General features: G+C 31.8%; 2 protein-coding genes across 2 annotated transcripts; both read left to right on the top strand.

The window, feature by feature from the left end:
• Positions 1 to 63: 63 nt before the first annotated feature.
• Positions 64 to 2884, top strand: Parp16 (Poly(ADP-ribose) polymerase 16). Its single transcript, XM_077439223.1, has 6 exons — positions 64 to 621; positions 736 to 891; positions 968 to 1177; positions 1248 to 1425; positions 1515 to 1691; positions 1772 to 2884. Exons 1-6 carry the CDS (start codon positions 418 to 420, stop codon positions 1921 to 1923), a joined length of 1077 nt encoding a protein of 358 aa, XP_077295349.1. The 5' UTR covers positions 64 to 417; the 3' UTR covers positions 1924 to 2884.
• Positions 2885 to 5792: 2908 nt separating this feature from the next.
• Positions 5793 to 16917, top strand: Phm (Peptidylglycine-alpha-hydroxylating monooxygenase). The gene is made up of 9 exons (XM_077439644.1): positions 5793 to 6035; positions 13786 to 13843; positions 13924 to 14011; positions 14780 to 14858; positions 14945 to 15071; positions 15223 to 15271; positions 16112 to 16257; positions 16329 to 16521; positions 16611 to 16917. Exons 1-9 carry the CDS (start codon positions 5895 to 5897, stop codon positions 16777 to 16779), a joined length of 1050 nt encoding a protein of 349 aa, XP_077295770.1. The 5' UTR covers positions 5793 to 5894; the 3' UTR covers positions 16780 to 16917.
• The last annotated feature ends 863 nt before the right edge of the window (positions 16918 to 17780 follow it).

The following is a 17780-nucleotide window of genomic DNA, read 5'->3' as shown; positions in this document are numbered from 1 at the left end:
GTGCCACACATGTGAACACTTATTTGATCACATCTTTGAACACATGTCTGGCGCCGGCATAATGGCAACCAACATCTAGCCCCGCTTTTCCTGTCGAGCGTTCTCACTTTTGCCAAATACAAACCTAAAATAAATACTTGACATAAAACTTGCCTCTGATAGGAAAAATAAATTTATGACGAAAAAAAAACACATAATATATAACGTATATCGTGAAAATCTGCACTAGTCAACAACTATGGCATTTCCCCCACTTAATTGAATAGCTGCGTTTACAGGAAACGAGCTCAAATATTATTGGACCACGTTGTTTTATTCAATTGAAGATAATAGCTGGCCGTATAATCGTAGATTATGTGATGTGTCAGTTTGCAAGTGACAGTTGGTTCTATTTATTTTTTGAAGTGGTTAAAGGTGATGGAAGGGGTGCGGGAACGCGCCACAGCTCTAAGAGGGGCTCTGGGGATTACAACTTCCGGAATTTCAGGCACAGCCCTTAGAACAGCAGATCTTCGTTGTAGCTTATTTGTAGCAGCTTTATTGACTTATCGCAGACCTACTTGTTTAAAACCATTCCCACCTTTTCACGTATGCAATGGAATAAAACAATATGAAAAATTGGTATATACACTTTATTTATTTAGCATAAAAATATTTGGAACTTAGATACAGCAATAATGTATAATTAGAGTTTTCTCTATTCTGAAGAATTCAATCTTAATTATTTGTTTATAGTTGGATATAATCAAACGAATTCCTCCACTACATATATTTGTAGAAAATTTAAATGATTCTACATATATCGACAATAATGAAGATATTATCGACCTTTTACACTATGTTTTACTAGACATTGCAGAACCATCCTTAGTGCCAATATCAAACGATTTGGTAAATATTATATATACATTATATATTTTATTTGTAAATACTCTTATATATATGAAATGTGAATTTTTTGCATCAGATTGATTCAATATTGAAAAAAGTTCCATCAGAAGCCGAGGTGTGTAGACCACAATATGTGTTTGAAGTTGTTCATTCTTCAAATTCACCAAATGAAACGAAATGGTTAAAGCTTTTAAGTCAGTGTAAAACATTTTATGCATATCATGGAAGCAAACTTGAGAATTATCACTCAATTCTTCACCATGGATTACAGCAACATATGAATAAAGTATGTTAAATGGAAGCATAACATATTTAGATTTTTCTTCCAGCATAATAATACATAATTTCATTTTTAGACTAAGCTTTATGGCAGTGGTACATATCTATCTTCTGAACTAAGTGTTAGTCTTCCTTATAGTCCTGGAGCATTCGGTTGGGAGAATAGTTGTTTGGGCCGCTATTTGTCGTGTGTAGCATTATGTGAACTTATTGACTCACCTAATGGACTTGTCAGTCAGAATTCAGCTTCCAATGGTTTGAAAAAATGTCTTTTAAAATCAACCCCTTTTGGGGTTTGTTATTTATTTACCAAAATTTAATTTAATCTATTCTAAAAATTTTAGGTGCTAAAAATAATCCCAATCATTCTAAAGCAAAGGCATCTGACAGCATGGCTGGAGAAATTCCTCACAAATACTATATTGTGTTTAATAATGATTTGATTCGCGTCCGATATTTGTTAGTATATGCGAGAGAAACACCATTATCAAAGACGTTGTATTCCAGTCATATACAAAAAGGTAACACTATTATTATTTTTATGAAAGTTGACACATATAATTACTGGTTTTTTATATTATTTTATTTCATGCTTTTGCAGGTTTTTTTAGAAAATGGATTTCACAATATAAGTTTCTCTCTATGATGTTAATGTATCTTGTGATATTAATTGCCATTGGTTTAAGTAATAATAATTTACTTAAATATTATTATAAAAGGTTGTGTAAGAAACTTGCCACCATTTTCAACTGATTTTTAAGATTATACATAGACTGTTTTATTACATTTATACAGCTCGTTACCAATTGTTTTTAATGGGTTGAAATATTGGTATAAATATTAACCCTTATATTGTGATTCTCTTCATATGAAGTGCTACATATGTATGTACATAAGTTTGTTAGCTTTTATTTGGTATTTCTAAGCCGTGTCAATGATCAAATTAGTTATAAAGCTAAAATTCAAGATAACGTCATATAAAGTGCTTTTAACAGCTTTTGTGATCTGTAATAGTTTTCAAATGGTTTAATTAAATTAATCAGTCATAGCCATAGTCATATGATAGTAGTAATTAATCAGAAGCCATAGTCATATTTCAAATGAGTTAATTCATTAATTAGAAGCCAGAAGTCATAGACAGCAAAGTCATTTTACTATCTATGACTTATTTTCGTTTTTACTACAATTTATAAACTAATTATGAATCATTCCAGTCCTGAAGATGTCGGTTATATTGTGTAATTTATTTATTATTGTATAACTTATCCGCCGCAGTCCATAGAGATTTTATTTCTATCGTACAGGCTTGCTTGTGTATGTGTAGGCAGGATGCAAGGCCATACAAAATCACCTGACTACAAAGCTTTTGATCCTGCTCGAACACATAAGTGAGGCTTTGCAATAAAAAGAGAAAATCTTCCATTGACCTCCTCCGATGCTTATATCACATGCATTTCTGTCATAAAAAAAATATATTATTCATAGATAAAGATGTATGTATGTATGTATGCATATAGAGAATTTTTTAGTATATATTAAATATACAAAGTACCAAAAATATTTGAAATTTTATAAATTATACATACATACATGGGTTGGATATTATTTTTATCTTTAGAATAGAATTTTAAAGAAAAACTCAAAATGTATGTTTTGCCAATGTATTGATTGATTCCTTAATAAACGTTAAAAACATATGTTTGCAATAATATTTAACAATCATTTTTATCACAACAGCTATTTTATAATCGTATGTTCCAAGTTTGCGTGCATGTTATGTGTGAATTGATTTGAACGTGTGGTCATGTAATACATTCTATTGTGATTCTAACTGTATATTCAATTGTGTCGAGTATGATTTATATTTTTTTATTTATATTGACATTTTTAAACATTTCCTGCAATTAAAAGGGATGAAACTCACTTTTAAATATCAAACAGCAAAACAATCAATCGATATTGTGATTGTAAAATTATTTTCAATTTAAAACAAAAAAAGGACATAAATATATGTATGTAAATATACATACTTTACATAATAAGTAGATTGCATTACAATGTAATATCAAATATTTTTTAGTTTTTAGTTTTATTTTAAATTTAATTTCTTATTAGAATCATATTTGAATGCAATTTTTATGTTTCTGTTCATTTTACATACTTGTTCATTTTACATACATATATATTCGCTCTTATTGTGCTATTGAAATTTTTTCCATATGGAAGCTAGGGTTGAAAGGTTTAAAAGACCCGACCTGTGTTATGAAAATTAGTTATATAAATAACCAAATGTGTTCCAATCATAGCTAAGTAAGTTTCAATATTTTTTGGTTTGGAAAGTTTGCCAATATTCCATTTACGAACATAAATTTGGTGCGTTTTCTCCTAAAAGGCTTTTGCTGAAGGCTAATCGATATTCAACGTGAATGACGTAGTGTGACGTCATGCGCAGCGCATAGTTCACTCCACACACGTTACAAATTCAGTATAACATTTTGATAGGGATGATAATTAATTCAAAATTTAAAAATAATCTACCTAGTTTTAGTACATTTTCTTAATTTTTTTTATGTATGCATATTGAAAATAACAGGTAGTTTCGTTTCAAATAAATAATTTTCCGTATAATATGTAACGAATCGATATGAGAAATGTTATGAAACGAAGTAATTTCACGGAAAGATTGAGTATTAAGATATTTCGTTCAAAACAAAACTAGAACGATTAAAATAATGTAATAATGGGATCTGAGAATAACATTGTTATAAATTTATAAAGTCAATTTTAATTACAAACATATATCTTAATATTGGCTGTAGGTTAAAGGGCCAGATAAAAGAGTATTCGTTTTTACTGATACTGAATAGTAATTATTATTCCCTTGTTCAGCGGTCGCCAATCTTTTGGACCTCACAGTTCATAATTTCAAAACCCACCGACTTTTTTATGAATTTTTAAAATGATTTATACATTTGCTAAATATTCAATTTCAATTTTATTAATGAGAAATATACTTATTTAATATATCAATATTATAAATGCTTGTTTAACAATTACCAAACCTCTAAGTGTTGTTTAATTGTAGCAAAATTATTAAATTTAGTTGTACTATTACGAAAAAATGAAGCTATAAGTATTACACAATTTTATTGTGACATTTGCTCCTTGTTTGAAATAAGTTAATTATTTTTTGTCTTTGACCTTTTGAAAGCTAATCAACGCCGATCGGCGTTTTGCCAACAGATCCATAGGCTTAAAAAACGCCAATAGGCGTTGTGTTTTGAGCATGTACAAAATAAACAAGAATACTACCCGTTAAGCCTTTCCAGGTAGCATTGAAAAAAAAGGATTGAATATGGGTCGTGTAATCTGTGTCATTAATTTGTCATCGTGTATAAAGACTGGATTACACCGGAATTTCTGAATTTCTCTATGGAAATCCCTAGCTGTTGAGTATTTTAGATTATGGCTTGGCGTTCAGACTGTGAGCATAACATTTTTACAACAATGAAGAAGATGGAACTAGTTTTGGAAAAATACATTCATTAATAGACTTCTTTTGCTTGTTTTATATTCTCGCAAGATATAATAGAGAATCTAAACATACCTTTATAAAACTCGAAATCCTCGGCGGTAGCTATCTAGAGTAGTAATCTGGGGTTTGTTTGGATTAGCCACAATTTTTATACCTGCTTTCTATTGGATTTCAAAATAATTCTAGTTGGAAATATCGGCGAAATTTTCAGCGTAGCCGGCTGTCAACAGAAAAGACGTCAACACTCAAAGGGTTAATGACATTAGGGCAATACGGAAAGCCGTTTTTATTTCAAACCGAGACTGGTACTGAGTTTTGTGTGTACTGTGTACTGTGGTACTGTGAAAGACGAAAAACTCTCAACGCACCTATGTTGTTGAAAATTAAATCAAAATTCAACGCCAGAGTAGTGCTAAGATCCGAACGCACTAGGCGACATTGCACCGCTGCGACGCGACACGACATGGCAAAGTTGATACAAAAGGCAACTCTGTCGCGTGACTCGTAGTGCTTTCTATCTCATACAATTTCGTACAAACAATATTTGGCACTGCCGTGTCGCGTCGCGGTCGCATAGTGCGGTTAGGCCTTTAAGTTGTACTTTAGTCATCATTCAGATCATTTAGAATGTAAAGATTTCTTAGAATATTAAGTAAAAAATTTGAATCGTGTCAAAATTCCCAAAACTTTCTCGTGAACCATTTCTAGTTCGTAGTTACATTCATATATAGTATTATATCACCTACAATGCTTATTAAGAATTGATCGAAGACTTACACAGGCAATTTTGTGGGTGATTTACATAATTTAACTTGCTATATATTTTTAAGAAATGAAATAGTTACCATTTTTTTACTATCTGTCGATGGGATTATTGAATCCATTCTTGAAATGCATAACGTCTGAGATTAAATGAGACCAACGACACGATGGGATTGCCTCAGACGAAGTTTCATCATTCGATGTAGAGGTACGTGAAATTTATTTTATAAATGTAATTGACGTGTTACGAAACAACGGTTGAGTAGCACTGAAGTACGTCATCGCAATAATGTTTAGTTGTAGCGTGTCCTGGGTGCTTAGGAAGGCAGAGCGGCACGGAACGCAGTGTTGGGTCTCAGCAACAATCTGTTTGGAAAGTCGAGAGAGACAGTCGTGTGGTGAAGAAACGAGGGCCTGCGCCCCTGCCATGGCGCGCCCCAACGTTTTGCTGGTGGTGCTCTTGGGCCTGGTTGCATCCATTGCTCCCACAACTGCCTTAACCGGAGCGACGAACCTCACCGAGACCATCATTTACCCTTTTCTGATGCCTGATGTGACCCCCAATAAGGTACCAGATCGTATCAAACAACCCGATTTTATAAATAAACCATTCCACGATGTTATATCCTTCCATATGTTTTATCCCGGTCAAGTGCAGGTAAGCTGCGCTCACCTGCGCGTGCATTTTTTGTCGGATCAGAGCTATTTCAACCGCGACCGGTAAATATACCGTTGTATACTCTCGCTCGTATCCATTCAATGTCTCTACAATCATTTGCATAATGGTTTGATGATCATTTTCTTCGAGTTTTCCCCGAAAATTGGAAAATACATAGACCCGTGCAACGCCTGCTCGGTTCGAAAGGTCAAATGTCACACTGGGGTATATGTACTATTAAAACCTGCCGAAATTCGATCGTCTACATCTGATAAGAATCGGCATGTTAAATAAACTGTGGCTCTTTATTGTACAAAACCGGGATTATCTATTTATATTGCACTCGCGTTAACATTTTGAATCATATGGAGCATTGAATGAAATACATATTTGATAATATTATTCTAACGATAGTAACGCAATTATTATTGTGTAGGATGTGTCGTTTTTTCAATTTAATTTTCATTTGCTCATTTTTAGTATACTGTATAATACATATATACGTATGTAGAGGCAGCGCAAAAAATATTACGATATTCAATTTGACCGAAACTCATTTTTTGGAAATTCATCACAACATATTGTACTTTATATTCATCATATCAATTGTATATACGTATTTATATAAATTGCAATACAAATGAAATCCGGTTTTTTTCTCGCTAAGCTTTGTACATTTATGTGTAGTACATATTTTTAGTTTTGAAACGTCTACTATGTATTATATATACGTCATATTACAAATCCGTTTCAGATTCAAAATTTACACTACGAACATATGTTAGATAGATATGGTGGATTTTATTGACTTTTACTGGCAAAGTATTCGATTGTACTATATTATGATAGTTATGAATGCGTGGAGTACTGTTCAAATATTGATATTTTTATCAGTATTGAAGTGGGCTCAGATTTCCCTTTAATGAAATCCTTTCGTACCATACGGTACGTTAAGACTTGTTGCACAATCACTATTAACTTTAATTGAATTTATATATAATTATTTTTCCCAGAAATATTGTGTTATAGCTCCAGTCTATTTCAATATGTGTCGTCAATGCATAATACTTGTGTATATTTTCCTACCGTATTGTGAGAAATAGAAGTTATCGCTGTTACGGTGAACCGTGAACAATGTACGTAGATATTTTAAAGTATTTAAAAATTTATGTTTTCCTTCCATTTTGAAGAATATATTGAAAGCGTGGGATTATGTTGATCATTTAAAATATCTTCGTACGTGTGCATGTGTGTTTCGCATTACTTGCGTTACGTTTATTTTCATATTTGTAATAAATTAAAAGTGAATTCAATGTATTTTGACACGAGGGAATTTGTATGTTTTGCAAGTGTAACTTTTAAATAGGAGTATATTTTTACGATCCAAGGTAAAGTGTGTTTTTGCAACCCAATGTAAATAAGTTATTATGCAAAAATTTGTATTCATATGTACGATAGCGTAAATTTCATTGAGACCGCTCTCGACTGGATCTCTATACGAGTTGATTTTTTTATTATCAAGCTACGGACAGCTTCTATTGTATGTATGTATGTACATACATATGTAAATGCAATTTTCTTCTACCACTTCTAAAATTGATGTGATTGAAGGTTAACCACATACGGTTTACTTTTTGCTTGGCCACCCATCTTATAAAACATTCAGTCGTTTTCCCCGTAGTTTTGTTCCATATGCAAGTGGAATTCCCCTGAACAACAGCCTAAAAATTGCATCAATACATTTTCGAAGATTTCCTTCGGGACACGCCACGGAATTAAAAATTTATTTCTTTTGCCCAGTCTCCGATATTTGAGTTTGTTACATGATACGATTTTTCGTTAATAATGGCAAACTGAACTATGTATGTATGTAGTATTTTGGCTGCCGCATTTGGAATTAGATATGTACAGTCGCTTGCGTTCCAACCAACCAGGGCTGTGGTCTCTATGTAAAATTTAGTCCCGATCTAAATATTTCGTTATTATGTAGCAACAGTGAATTTTTTCAAAGCTACAAGGTAAACAGCAATTTTCAATGTATGAAAAAAAATCCTTGCCACCAGTGACTTTCCGTGGAAATCTCCCCGTTTTTACAAGCCTCTTCTATGTATGTATATTTCACTTCGCTCATTGGTCTGACAACATATGTATATTTGCGGTTTCCGCGACGAGCCAGAATGTTAAATTACAGAAAACGCAAATATCGGAAGGCAAAGATCGAAAATCGAAAGATCTTAAGTCGAAAGATCAAAAAAAAGGGTGCATGGTAAACGGTATATACTCACTTAATTTTCGCGAGCAGGATACAACAGGAACAAGAGGAACAGGCTTTTCCTCCCGTATTAATGTGCGCGCGCAGAATACGCGAGGAAAAGCCTGTTCCTCTTGTTCCTGTTGTACCCTGCTCGCGAAAATTAAGTGAGTATGTACCGTTTACCATGCACCCTTTTTTTTTATCTTTCGACTTAAGATCTTTCGATTTTCGATCTTTGCCTTCCGATAATTGTGTTTTCTGTAATTTAACATTCTAGCTCGTCACGTAGACCCGTATATTTGTATATTCTACATTCTTCCGATGGTTTTTTCACTTTGCCATTTTGCGTGGTTTGGTCAACAATATATATTCAAATCAATTCCGCCTATATGATGGTGAAAAATAATCGTAATATACACGTTTAAAAATTTCCGCCACCCTTTCGTTTTTTCAGATTTTTTTATCACTCACTTACATGTGTGCGAGCAGAATACAAAGGGACTAAGTGACGTCATACCGAGTTCCCTTGTATCCTGCTCATACACACATAAGTATGGTTGTGCGATACAAACAGGGAGATTTCTACGGCACGCCATTACTTGCCACGATCCCGAATGGTAATACATAAAAACGAAACTTTTTTCATTCAGAATTTGGAAAACGCGTTGAACAATTTGTAAGCTTAATTTTATGATTTTTTTGTGTGCTCTTTAACATGTACCTTTTATAAAATGTATTGTTTAAAATAATGGAGATCATTGAAAACCGAACTGGCCTATATACCCTTCAGACTGGTGCTGGTATGTAATAAATGGTTCAGTGATTATTCCGAAAAAATCGATCTCGCGCACGTCACTAAAATCTCGATCATGGATAATCTGGCACCCAAAAACTCCATCAACCGAAAGCTGACCACGCAAAATATTGTTCTAAGGAGAACTCGAGTGCCAGATATTTCGTATTCGCGATTTTTGTGGCAAGGATTGTCGTGCGCGCGATCGCAATTTGCGCAATAATCCGTCTGCCGTAATAAATATATCAATTGAACACGGCTGGAACGAGATTCAGCGAAAAACTTTGTAATATATTCATAAGAAATCTCCACATCATGTTATTGTATGTACATGAGAGAAAGATCATTTAATCTATTACTTTGAAAAAAAATTACTTATGTCCCCATTTCTCTCTGTGTTTTAAAAATTAACAATATGATATTTACAAAAAAGTAATTTTCAAAAACCGAAATGAAATCGAAAGCACCAAAAAGTCACAACCATGATAAATGGAAGGTCGAGGAGGGGGGGGGGGGGAGGGAGGGTTGTAGCGCCTCTATAGCCGTGTTACGAGTAATATTGTGAGTTGTAAGTCTTTACTTTGATGTCACAACCCTGGTTTTGAATGCTCATTTATATTTATTGAGTCAAATTGAAAACTCTGATGTACGAATTACATTTTCAATTACTTCGAATATGAAGTTATCAAATTTCAGCGTTAAATTAAACACGATAAAATCGTTCACATCGATTCATATTTACGAAGAAAGTGCCATAACTAGAGATCGGCGCGACTCTGGGTTCGCCACTGTTTATTACAATGAAATACAAAGCTAGAGAGCAAAACAAAAAAGGTTGGCCATTGTAATAGACAATGATGAACCCATTTTTTGTCCAAATAGCACTGGGTCGCGCCGATCTCTAGTTATGACACTTTCTTCGCAAATATGAATCGATGTGAACGATTTTATCGTGTTTAAGGAGGGGTGCTCGGGTTCTATTTTCCAGGAAAGAGGGATTACTTATTGTCAATTTCTATTTTTGTTCCTTTTTTTTACTCTGGCTTTGTGGAACAATACAAATTGACAATAGGCAGCCCCTCTTTCCTGGTAAATAGCACTCGAGCGCCTATTCTTAGTCATAACTTAGTCATAGCCAGCAGCGTGGCTCGGTCGTTAAGCTTCTGCTTAACACTGAGAGGCGCCGAGTTCGATCCCTTGAGCTGACCTCGATTGAAAAGAATTTTTCTGAGTATATCTGTAATGCTGCTGGTCAGACCAGGATTTGTGACTCCTGGTTGATCGTTTCCTATCAGAGTTTGCCAATTTTCTCTGGTTTCATTGTTGAAACGATTCCCGATTAAAAATTGGCTAAAAATCCTTCCTACCCACTATGTCACCACTATTTGAGTATGATTAATGTAAATATTACAATAAAAATGTATGTACAATTCATAGATGTCTCGTTAATTGTCGAGTTTAAGTCAGTGTCTCGTAATTTAGCGACTTATATAATAAAAAATGCTGTATTGTTTGTAATTTGGCCAGGAAGGCGCATTGGGGTTTACCTGTAATGCCTTCCTGGTATGAAATAAATAAATAAATAACTAGACTGCGGATAGAGAGCGTGCTTTTCCAGTAACCGGGGCGGTTTGGCTCTATTTACAAAGCTAGAGTGCAAAAAAAAAGGTTTGGCAAACTTTTAACAAAGCAATTACAACAATTGAACAATGAACGGCGCGCTTTAGGTTCGCAGTCTAGTCATAACATTCGTTTTTTGGTTTTTCTTCGAAGAATTACTCTGAATAAATTTTAAAACTGCACAAATCGTGGAAGATAAGAGAATTTGAATATGTAAAAATTTTGGAGATTTTGATAAAAGAAAATTCTTCGTATTATTTATTTTGTTTTATTCAATTTATCCACCTTAAAAGTAAAACTAAAACTGAATTTAAAACTGACATCGTAAAAACGAGCAACTGTATACAGCCCCTGTTATGTACTATGCCTAACATTTAAGCTGCGCGGTTCGATTGTATTGAACTAGTTTGTGATGCAAATGCCAATTTTGAAGCCGAGCCAAAACATAATGAAGTTTACCGATTAACGATTTGTTTAAAAATAAAACTGACTCAATAGGAATTGCTTGCAAACACCTTCACCACTAAAACTGCAATTAAGATATCTCTATTAATACGTGACCTACTGACGTTTGGATGTACATACTATGTACATATGTGAATTCAGAGATGACACAGTTCGTTTGTCCCATCATCATTAAATCTCATCGAGAACATTTTTATCGCACTTAATTTGTGATATTTTTCGACAGATTTTTGCAGCGTTTTCTCGACGACCTTGCGTGCTTCTGAATAACCCTAAATGTTTGCTAATCGTTTGAGTCAACCGAGTACATATTTCGTTTTGTTTGTTTTATTAGTATTCGTCAGCGGTTTAATTAAAGAGATAAGCATTGATTCAACTTTACAAGAAATGTATATATTGACATTTTTTCGGTGATATACATACATACATTGTTTTTTGAAAAATGTGTTTATTTTATTAAATGATTTAAAAAATATTATATTATTAGGATATTAAATTTAATATTGCCTATTTAGAATATATTTAAACTTTTATTTCTTTCTTTGTAGGGGCAAACATTCAAAGAGTTGGCCCGGGGCATCACTAACCCTTTGCACACCACTGCAGAGGGTTAGTCCCTTAACAAATTTTCTGAAACATAACTTCTTGCTAGTGTTAATGATGCACATCTCCGGATTTCAATACTTTTTCCATGAGATGTGTGTCTATAAATATATCTTTTTTTTAATATAAGATTTTTTTTCATATGGCCTGGAATTATATTCCTCTCAGCGGCCCTGTATGTATTTACATATGTATTGAAGTACTTCTAAATCGTTTGTGAAAAAAAAAAGTTTCTTTCGATTGAATATGTAAGTGATTTCAGTTTTTTTCAATTTAGAAAACTAATTAGATATTTTTTTCAAAATTTAGTTGAATTCCATTCACCAAATCAAATTGTATTCGACGACTCAATTTAATATAAAATAGTAAGGAATTAAATTATATTTTAAATTAAATTTTTCTCATATAATTCTTTCGTTCCAATAGAAAGTCTTACTGTGTAAAAAATTAAAGAAATTTGTTAATAATATCAATCCGTGTGAAAGTAAAAAACGGCTATTGTTAATACCGAGTATATCTGTTTATTTAATATTAAACATTAGGTAGATGAAAGCAATACTAATAGTTATTATATTAGATAAGGTGTTACGACAAAACGCACACGGACATAACACTCAACAACACAACGTGCACGACATAACGTTCTCGCGACAAAACGCTCACGGATATTATATTCACCGATAAAACGCTCACGCGACAACCGCTTATCTGTTAGTGTCTTGTTTCGTGAGCATTATGTTATGCGCATTGTGTCGTTGAGCGTTAGGTCCGTGAGAGTTTTGTCGCGGAACCATTAGATAATACCTGATTGATTACATTATTTGAACTTTTGAAGTTGTTTACAATTTTTGTCTTGCAGTCAAATTTATTTATTAATTTAATATACATTTTAAATTAAAAGCTAATTTATTAAAGTTGACATTTTCCGCACCTGTATTAACTGACCGCGTAATTGTAATATCAATTATATTTGCGCGTGCAATTACACCGCACAGTGGTTATGATTAAATTCTTTTATGTGAAACTGAATATTTATTAATGACATTTCATATTTTAGATGTAGGCCGTCAATTTGCGTCAATGATGCATTAAATGCAGATGTCAATTCGTATAATTCAAAAATAGTAGTATAATTTAAATTATTTGGTAAACACAAACGTACATGTGACAGTGTTCGACGCGCTGCACGGTGGCGCTAAATTAGCATTGACGCAAGATGCTTTCGTTTCATAAATTGTACAAACATGAATATGTTTTAGCGTGAGATATCAACAAATTAACGTCGATTAAGAATTTGACGGTTAATGCATATTTAATGATTTTTTATGAATACACCCACTTTTGTGAAAATATAAATACTGTTTTTCTATTGGAATTTTCATTTATTTAAAATTTAAAACTGCGCATTATCAAAACTATGTTGCTATTTCGGTGACAGAAATGCAATAAATTGAACGATAACGACTCTATTATCAGAATTAACGGTTTGAAACTCCTGTGTAATGGGCAAATATTTACAAATATTCGTTGGCAGTAACTTTAACAGCTTGATAGGTTTGTTAATTTGAAAAACAGTAGAAGTAATTTGATAATTAGTTGTTCGCTATTTATTTAACTGGTTTATGTAATTAAACCTTATCGTTTGCGGTTTTTCCGTATGTTAATTTGAAATAGAATTCAATTAAATGTTATTTGTACAGATATTTCAATATCAGTTGTTTTCAATTTTATTAAATGTACTTTTCTTTAGTGTTTTTATAATTTATTCATCCACTTCACGCGTTTTACAAACCATATGTACATAAATCATACAACCATCGGTTTACAGACAATATTTGTGTCTGGTTGGAGGCGATTGTTTTATTAATTTGATAATTATTGCAGTAAATTTTCTTGCATTTTCAATTCTTTTTTTTTTTACTCAGGATGAACTCTACTTATGCACTCCAATAAAGGTAGACCCTGTCAAAGAATATTATATAGGTAAAGACTATTTTAAATTCCATTTTTAATATTGTATTGGTTGCAAATTTAAATATTAATTTAGTTAATTTACTTTTCAGTGGCTTTTGAACCCAACGCTTCCATGCACACTGCCCATCATATGCTCTTGTATGGTTGTGCAAAACCGGGTTCCGATAAACCAGTGTGGTAAGATATATTTGAAAATTGATATGGCAACATTTTATTTTTATTTTATTTTATTGTTACAATCAATATACACTCGTCATTACAGATCACTCCAATGCGACTAGTGTGCGATAACGGTCAGAAATACATAAAATCATATACATATACAATCAGAATACATAGCATATAACAATTAATCAGTACAGAAATAATAATCATAGAGACATCTATGGATTATTTTTTAGATTTTTGTGTACAATTATTATTACAATTTTTATACATATAATAAACACGAAATTATAGAGATGTCTATAGATTTTAGATTACTGTGCATAATTTTTACAAATTATACACACAGATTTTGTGACAACAGGAAATGATCTAATACCAATTTTCAGGAACCGTTTCAACAATGATCAGATAAAATTGGCAATCTCTGATAGAGAAACGATCGATTTGGAGTCACAAAACCCCCAAACCTAACCAGCAGTTTGACGAGGACTCGAGCCTTCGACCTCAGTGGTGCTAAATATATACGCTACCATTAAGCAAAACTGCTGGCTTACATATACTTATAATCATATTAAAAATTAAAATTATACTCATTTTTTGTCAATTATTTATCTTTTACAAAAAAATATTTCACACACACTCAATAGCTATTTAATGAGCAATGTAATTGTAAATATGTCAATCACTAATTGAAAACGCTACATACATGACGAATACATTTAAAGTTACAGATAAAATGTAGATGAAGTAAAAAAAATGACTATTGTTTGTTCATAGGAATTGTGGTGAGATGCAAAAAAGTGAAATGTCAACGGAAGGCAGTACAACGGCCAGTCCATGTGGAGAAGGATCTCAGGTTTGAAAATACATATGTAGCAACTTTATAACGACTTTATATTTAAATTATTTTAATCATAAAAAATATCCAAATGTGACTTATAGATAATATATGCTTGGGCAAGAGATGCACCGAAACTGATATTGCCTGACGGTGTGGGATTTCGCGTGGGTGGCGATTCGACGATACAATACTTGGTGCTTCAAGTTCACTACATGTTCAAATTTCCAGGTATATAGTGTGGAAAATCTTAAATCATAATTTTAGTATTTTATAGAAGAACTAATTTGTTAAATTATGCTCATTTTGTAACCTTCTTTGATCTGAAATGGTGTTACAATCTTTGACTACTTTATCATGTTACATATGTGTATTATTTCAGCTGACAAAAGTGACAACTCTGGTGTATTTCTACATTATACGGAGAATTCGTAAGTATAATTTGCCACAATTTTTTTTATCCAAGTAATTTTCACGATCAATGACAAATATTTGACACATGTAAACAGCTTTATTTTATGTTGAATTTATACTGGCTGAACCAACATTTTTTTTTGTTATTAACTGTAATGATATCGACAAACGTTGTGTTTTTCATCTATTGCAGTTCGTTTTGTGTTACTATGGTGACGGTTTTGTAAAGCTTAGTCCATTTATTCTTTCATAGACATTACTTTTTCAGGCACTTGAATTAATATTGAAATTCAATTTACTATTCATATACATACATATATTATGTATATCTAATATATAATTTCGAAAGAGACTTTGTATGTTTGTTTGGTTGGTAAAATCCGTCATCGAACAAATGAATATTCAAATAAATTTAAATATAATAAAACTATTCAAATAAATTTAAATATAATAAAACTATTCAAATAAATTTAATAAAATGTTTATTATTAGATTAGCCATGCTTAGGCGGTTTATATTACAAATACCGAGCGAAGCCAGGTAAAACCACTAGTCTAATATATAATTTCAAAAGAAATTTTCTATGTATGTATGTAAGTTTTGGTTCCTAGAATCCGTGACGTTTAATTTAATAAAAAAACAAATGAAAATTCAAATGAATTTAAATAAAATAAAACTATTCAAATAAATTTAAATACATGTTTACTAGATATAATAAGTTAAATAGATGTATTAGATTAGCCATGTTTAAGCGGTTTATATAACAAATACCGAGCGAAGCCGGGTAAAACCACTAGTTTATTTATGTAAATTAATATGCTTCATTGCTTAAGAGATTTTTTATTTTTATTTTTTAGGCTTAGTAAGTTGGCTGGAGTGATACTTCTAGGTACTGGAGGTGGTATACCTCCTAATACAGTGGAACATTTAGAGACATCATGTATGATCAAAGAAAACAAAGTGATTCATCCGTTTGCGTATCGAACACATACACACAGCTTAGGTAGGTAAATTGATTTAAATTTAAATAAAAGAATGGTACAATTTAAATTTAACTAAGTTTGAATATTGCAGGAAAAGTTGTTTCTGGATATAGAGTTCGTTACAATGAAAAAGGAGATGATGTATGGTCCTTACTGGGCAAAAGGGATCCATTGACGCCTCAGATGTTTTATCCAGTGGACGATACCAGTCCTATTTTGTCTGGGGACAGATTAGCAGCAAGGTGTACCATGGAAAGTAATCGCGACACTTGGACAAAAATTGGGTAATGAAATAATAAAAGTTTTACATTCCAATTTTCTTCTATGCAATTCAAATAGCTCGTGCGTAATGGTGGTGAATGTTCTATTTTAGAGCGACAAATAAAGATGAAATGTGCAATTTTTATTTGATGTATTGGGTTGAGAATACTCAACCGCTGGAACAAAAGTATTGCTTCAGTGCTGGTCCACCAACATATTCTTGGAAACAGGCTGAACCTTCACTTCGTCATATACCGGACTTCGATGCTAGTAATTTGTGAGCTTTTCATAGAATGGTGGTAAGAAAGGTAAGAGAAAGCTTAACAACAAAAGATAATAATCAATCATTTATCTGCATTTCTTTAGTTTTCGCTGGATACGATCCTTCAAAAAATAAAAATGTTTATTTCTATAATATTTAAACCCGTACCTCACTAAATATACGTGCAAAGTATTACATATATGTAATACATGTGTAACGTTGTATTGTACTAAACTTTAGTACTCAATCGTAATTACTGTGTATGAAAATGTATGTAATTTCTATTTTACTACATATTATATCATTTCATTTCTAACATATACAATATATATATATATATATATATATATATATATATATATATATATATATATATATATATATATATACATATATCTATATGTAAAGTAATTACATTTGATAAATAACATGTGAAAGAATATTTATTAATTTTAGAAAAAAGATAATATTATTTATAAAAATAAACCAATAATATTCGTACGGGGAGGTTGACAAATTCAAAATATTTATTTTCCAGTGTAAATGATTGAATGGCAAATCTTACCATCATTTTAAAAAATAAAATTATAAATAAATAAAAAAGCTTGGTGTTTACATATTTTGAAATTATAGCACTTGTCTTGTACATACAAATATATTTTTTGTATGTGGTATGTGGTAGTATATGTTAGTTCAATAACACTTGCCACAGCAGCAATATGTTTCCTATAAAATATACATAATATTAAAACGAATAAATATTTCTATAAAGTTTATTTTTATTTTAGGAAAGTGTTAAGCTTCCATATATTCATAACTAACTGTATGTATTGTGCTAGAATATATGTATATGTACGATTCAAAACTAAAATATAGCTGCACCGAATAGATTTGATTTTATCTTTTTATTATTATTTAATATTTTTTTGTTTTCATATTATAACAGATTAACTACAAAGACAATTTTTGAGGTGAAGTGTGTTCCCTTTTATTTCTATTTCATTATTTTCGCTAAAACAT

The sequence above is a fragment of the Arctopsyche grandis genome, chromosome 10 (genome assembly GCF_051622035.1).
Source record: "Arctopsyche grandis isolate Sample6627 chromosome 10, ASM5162203v2, whole genome shotgun sequence".
In the NCBI taxonomy this organism is placed as follows: domain Eukaryota; kingdom Metazoa; phylum Arthropoda; class Insecta; order Trichoptera; family Hydropsychidae; genus Arctopsyche; species Arctopsyche grandis.
The sequence above is the reverse complement of the archived record's forward strand: the minus strand, read 5'-3'. Positions and strand labels throughout refer to the sequence as shown.

Bases quoted from the DNA above. Each gene is read 5' to 3' on its own strand.
- Parp16 (XM_077439223.1), top strand. From the start codon at position 418: ATGGAAGGGGTGCGGGAACGCGCCACAGCTCTAAGAGGGGCTCTGGGG. The intron at 622-735 runs GTATATACACTT...ATTTGTTTATAG, and splicing joins TAAAACAATATGAAAAATTG to TTGGATATAATCAAACGAAT. The intron at 1,426-1,514 runs GTTTGAAAAAAT...TAAAAATTTTAG, and splicing joins TCAGAATTCAGCTTCCAATG to GTGCTAAAAATAATCCCAAT.
- Phm (XM_077439644.1), top strand. From the start codon at position 5,895: ATGGCGCGCCCCAACGTTTTGCTGGTGGTGCTCTTGGGCCTGGTTGCA. The intron at 14,859-14,944 runs GTTTGAAAATAC...TGTGACTTATAG, and splicing joins CATGTGGAGAAGGATCTCAG to ATAATATATGCTTGGGCAAG. The intron at 16,522-16,610 runs GTAATGAAATAA...GTTCTATTTTAG, and splicing joins GACACTTGGACAAAAATTGG to AGCGACAAATAAAGATGAAA.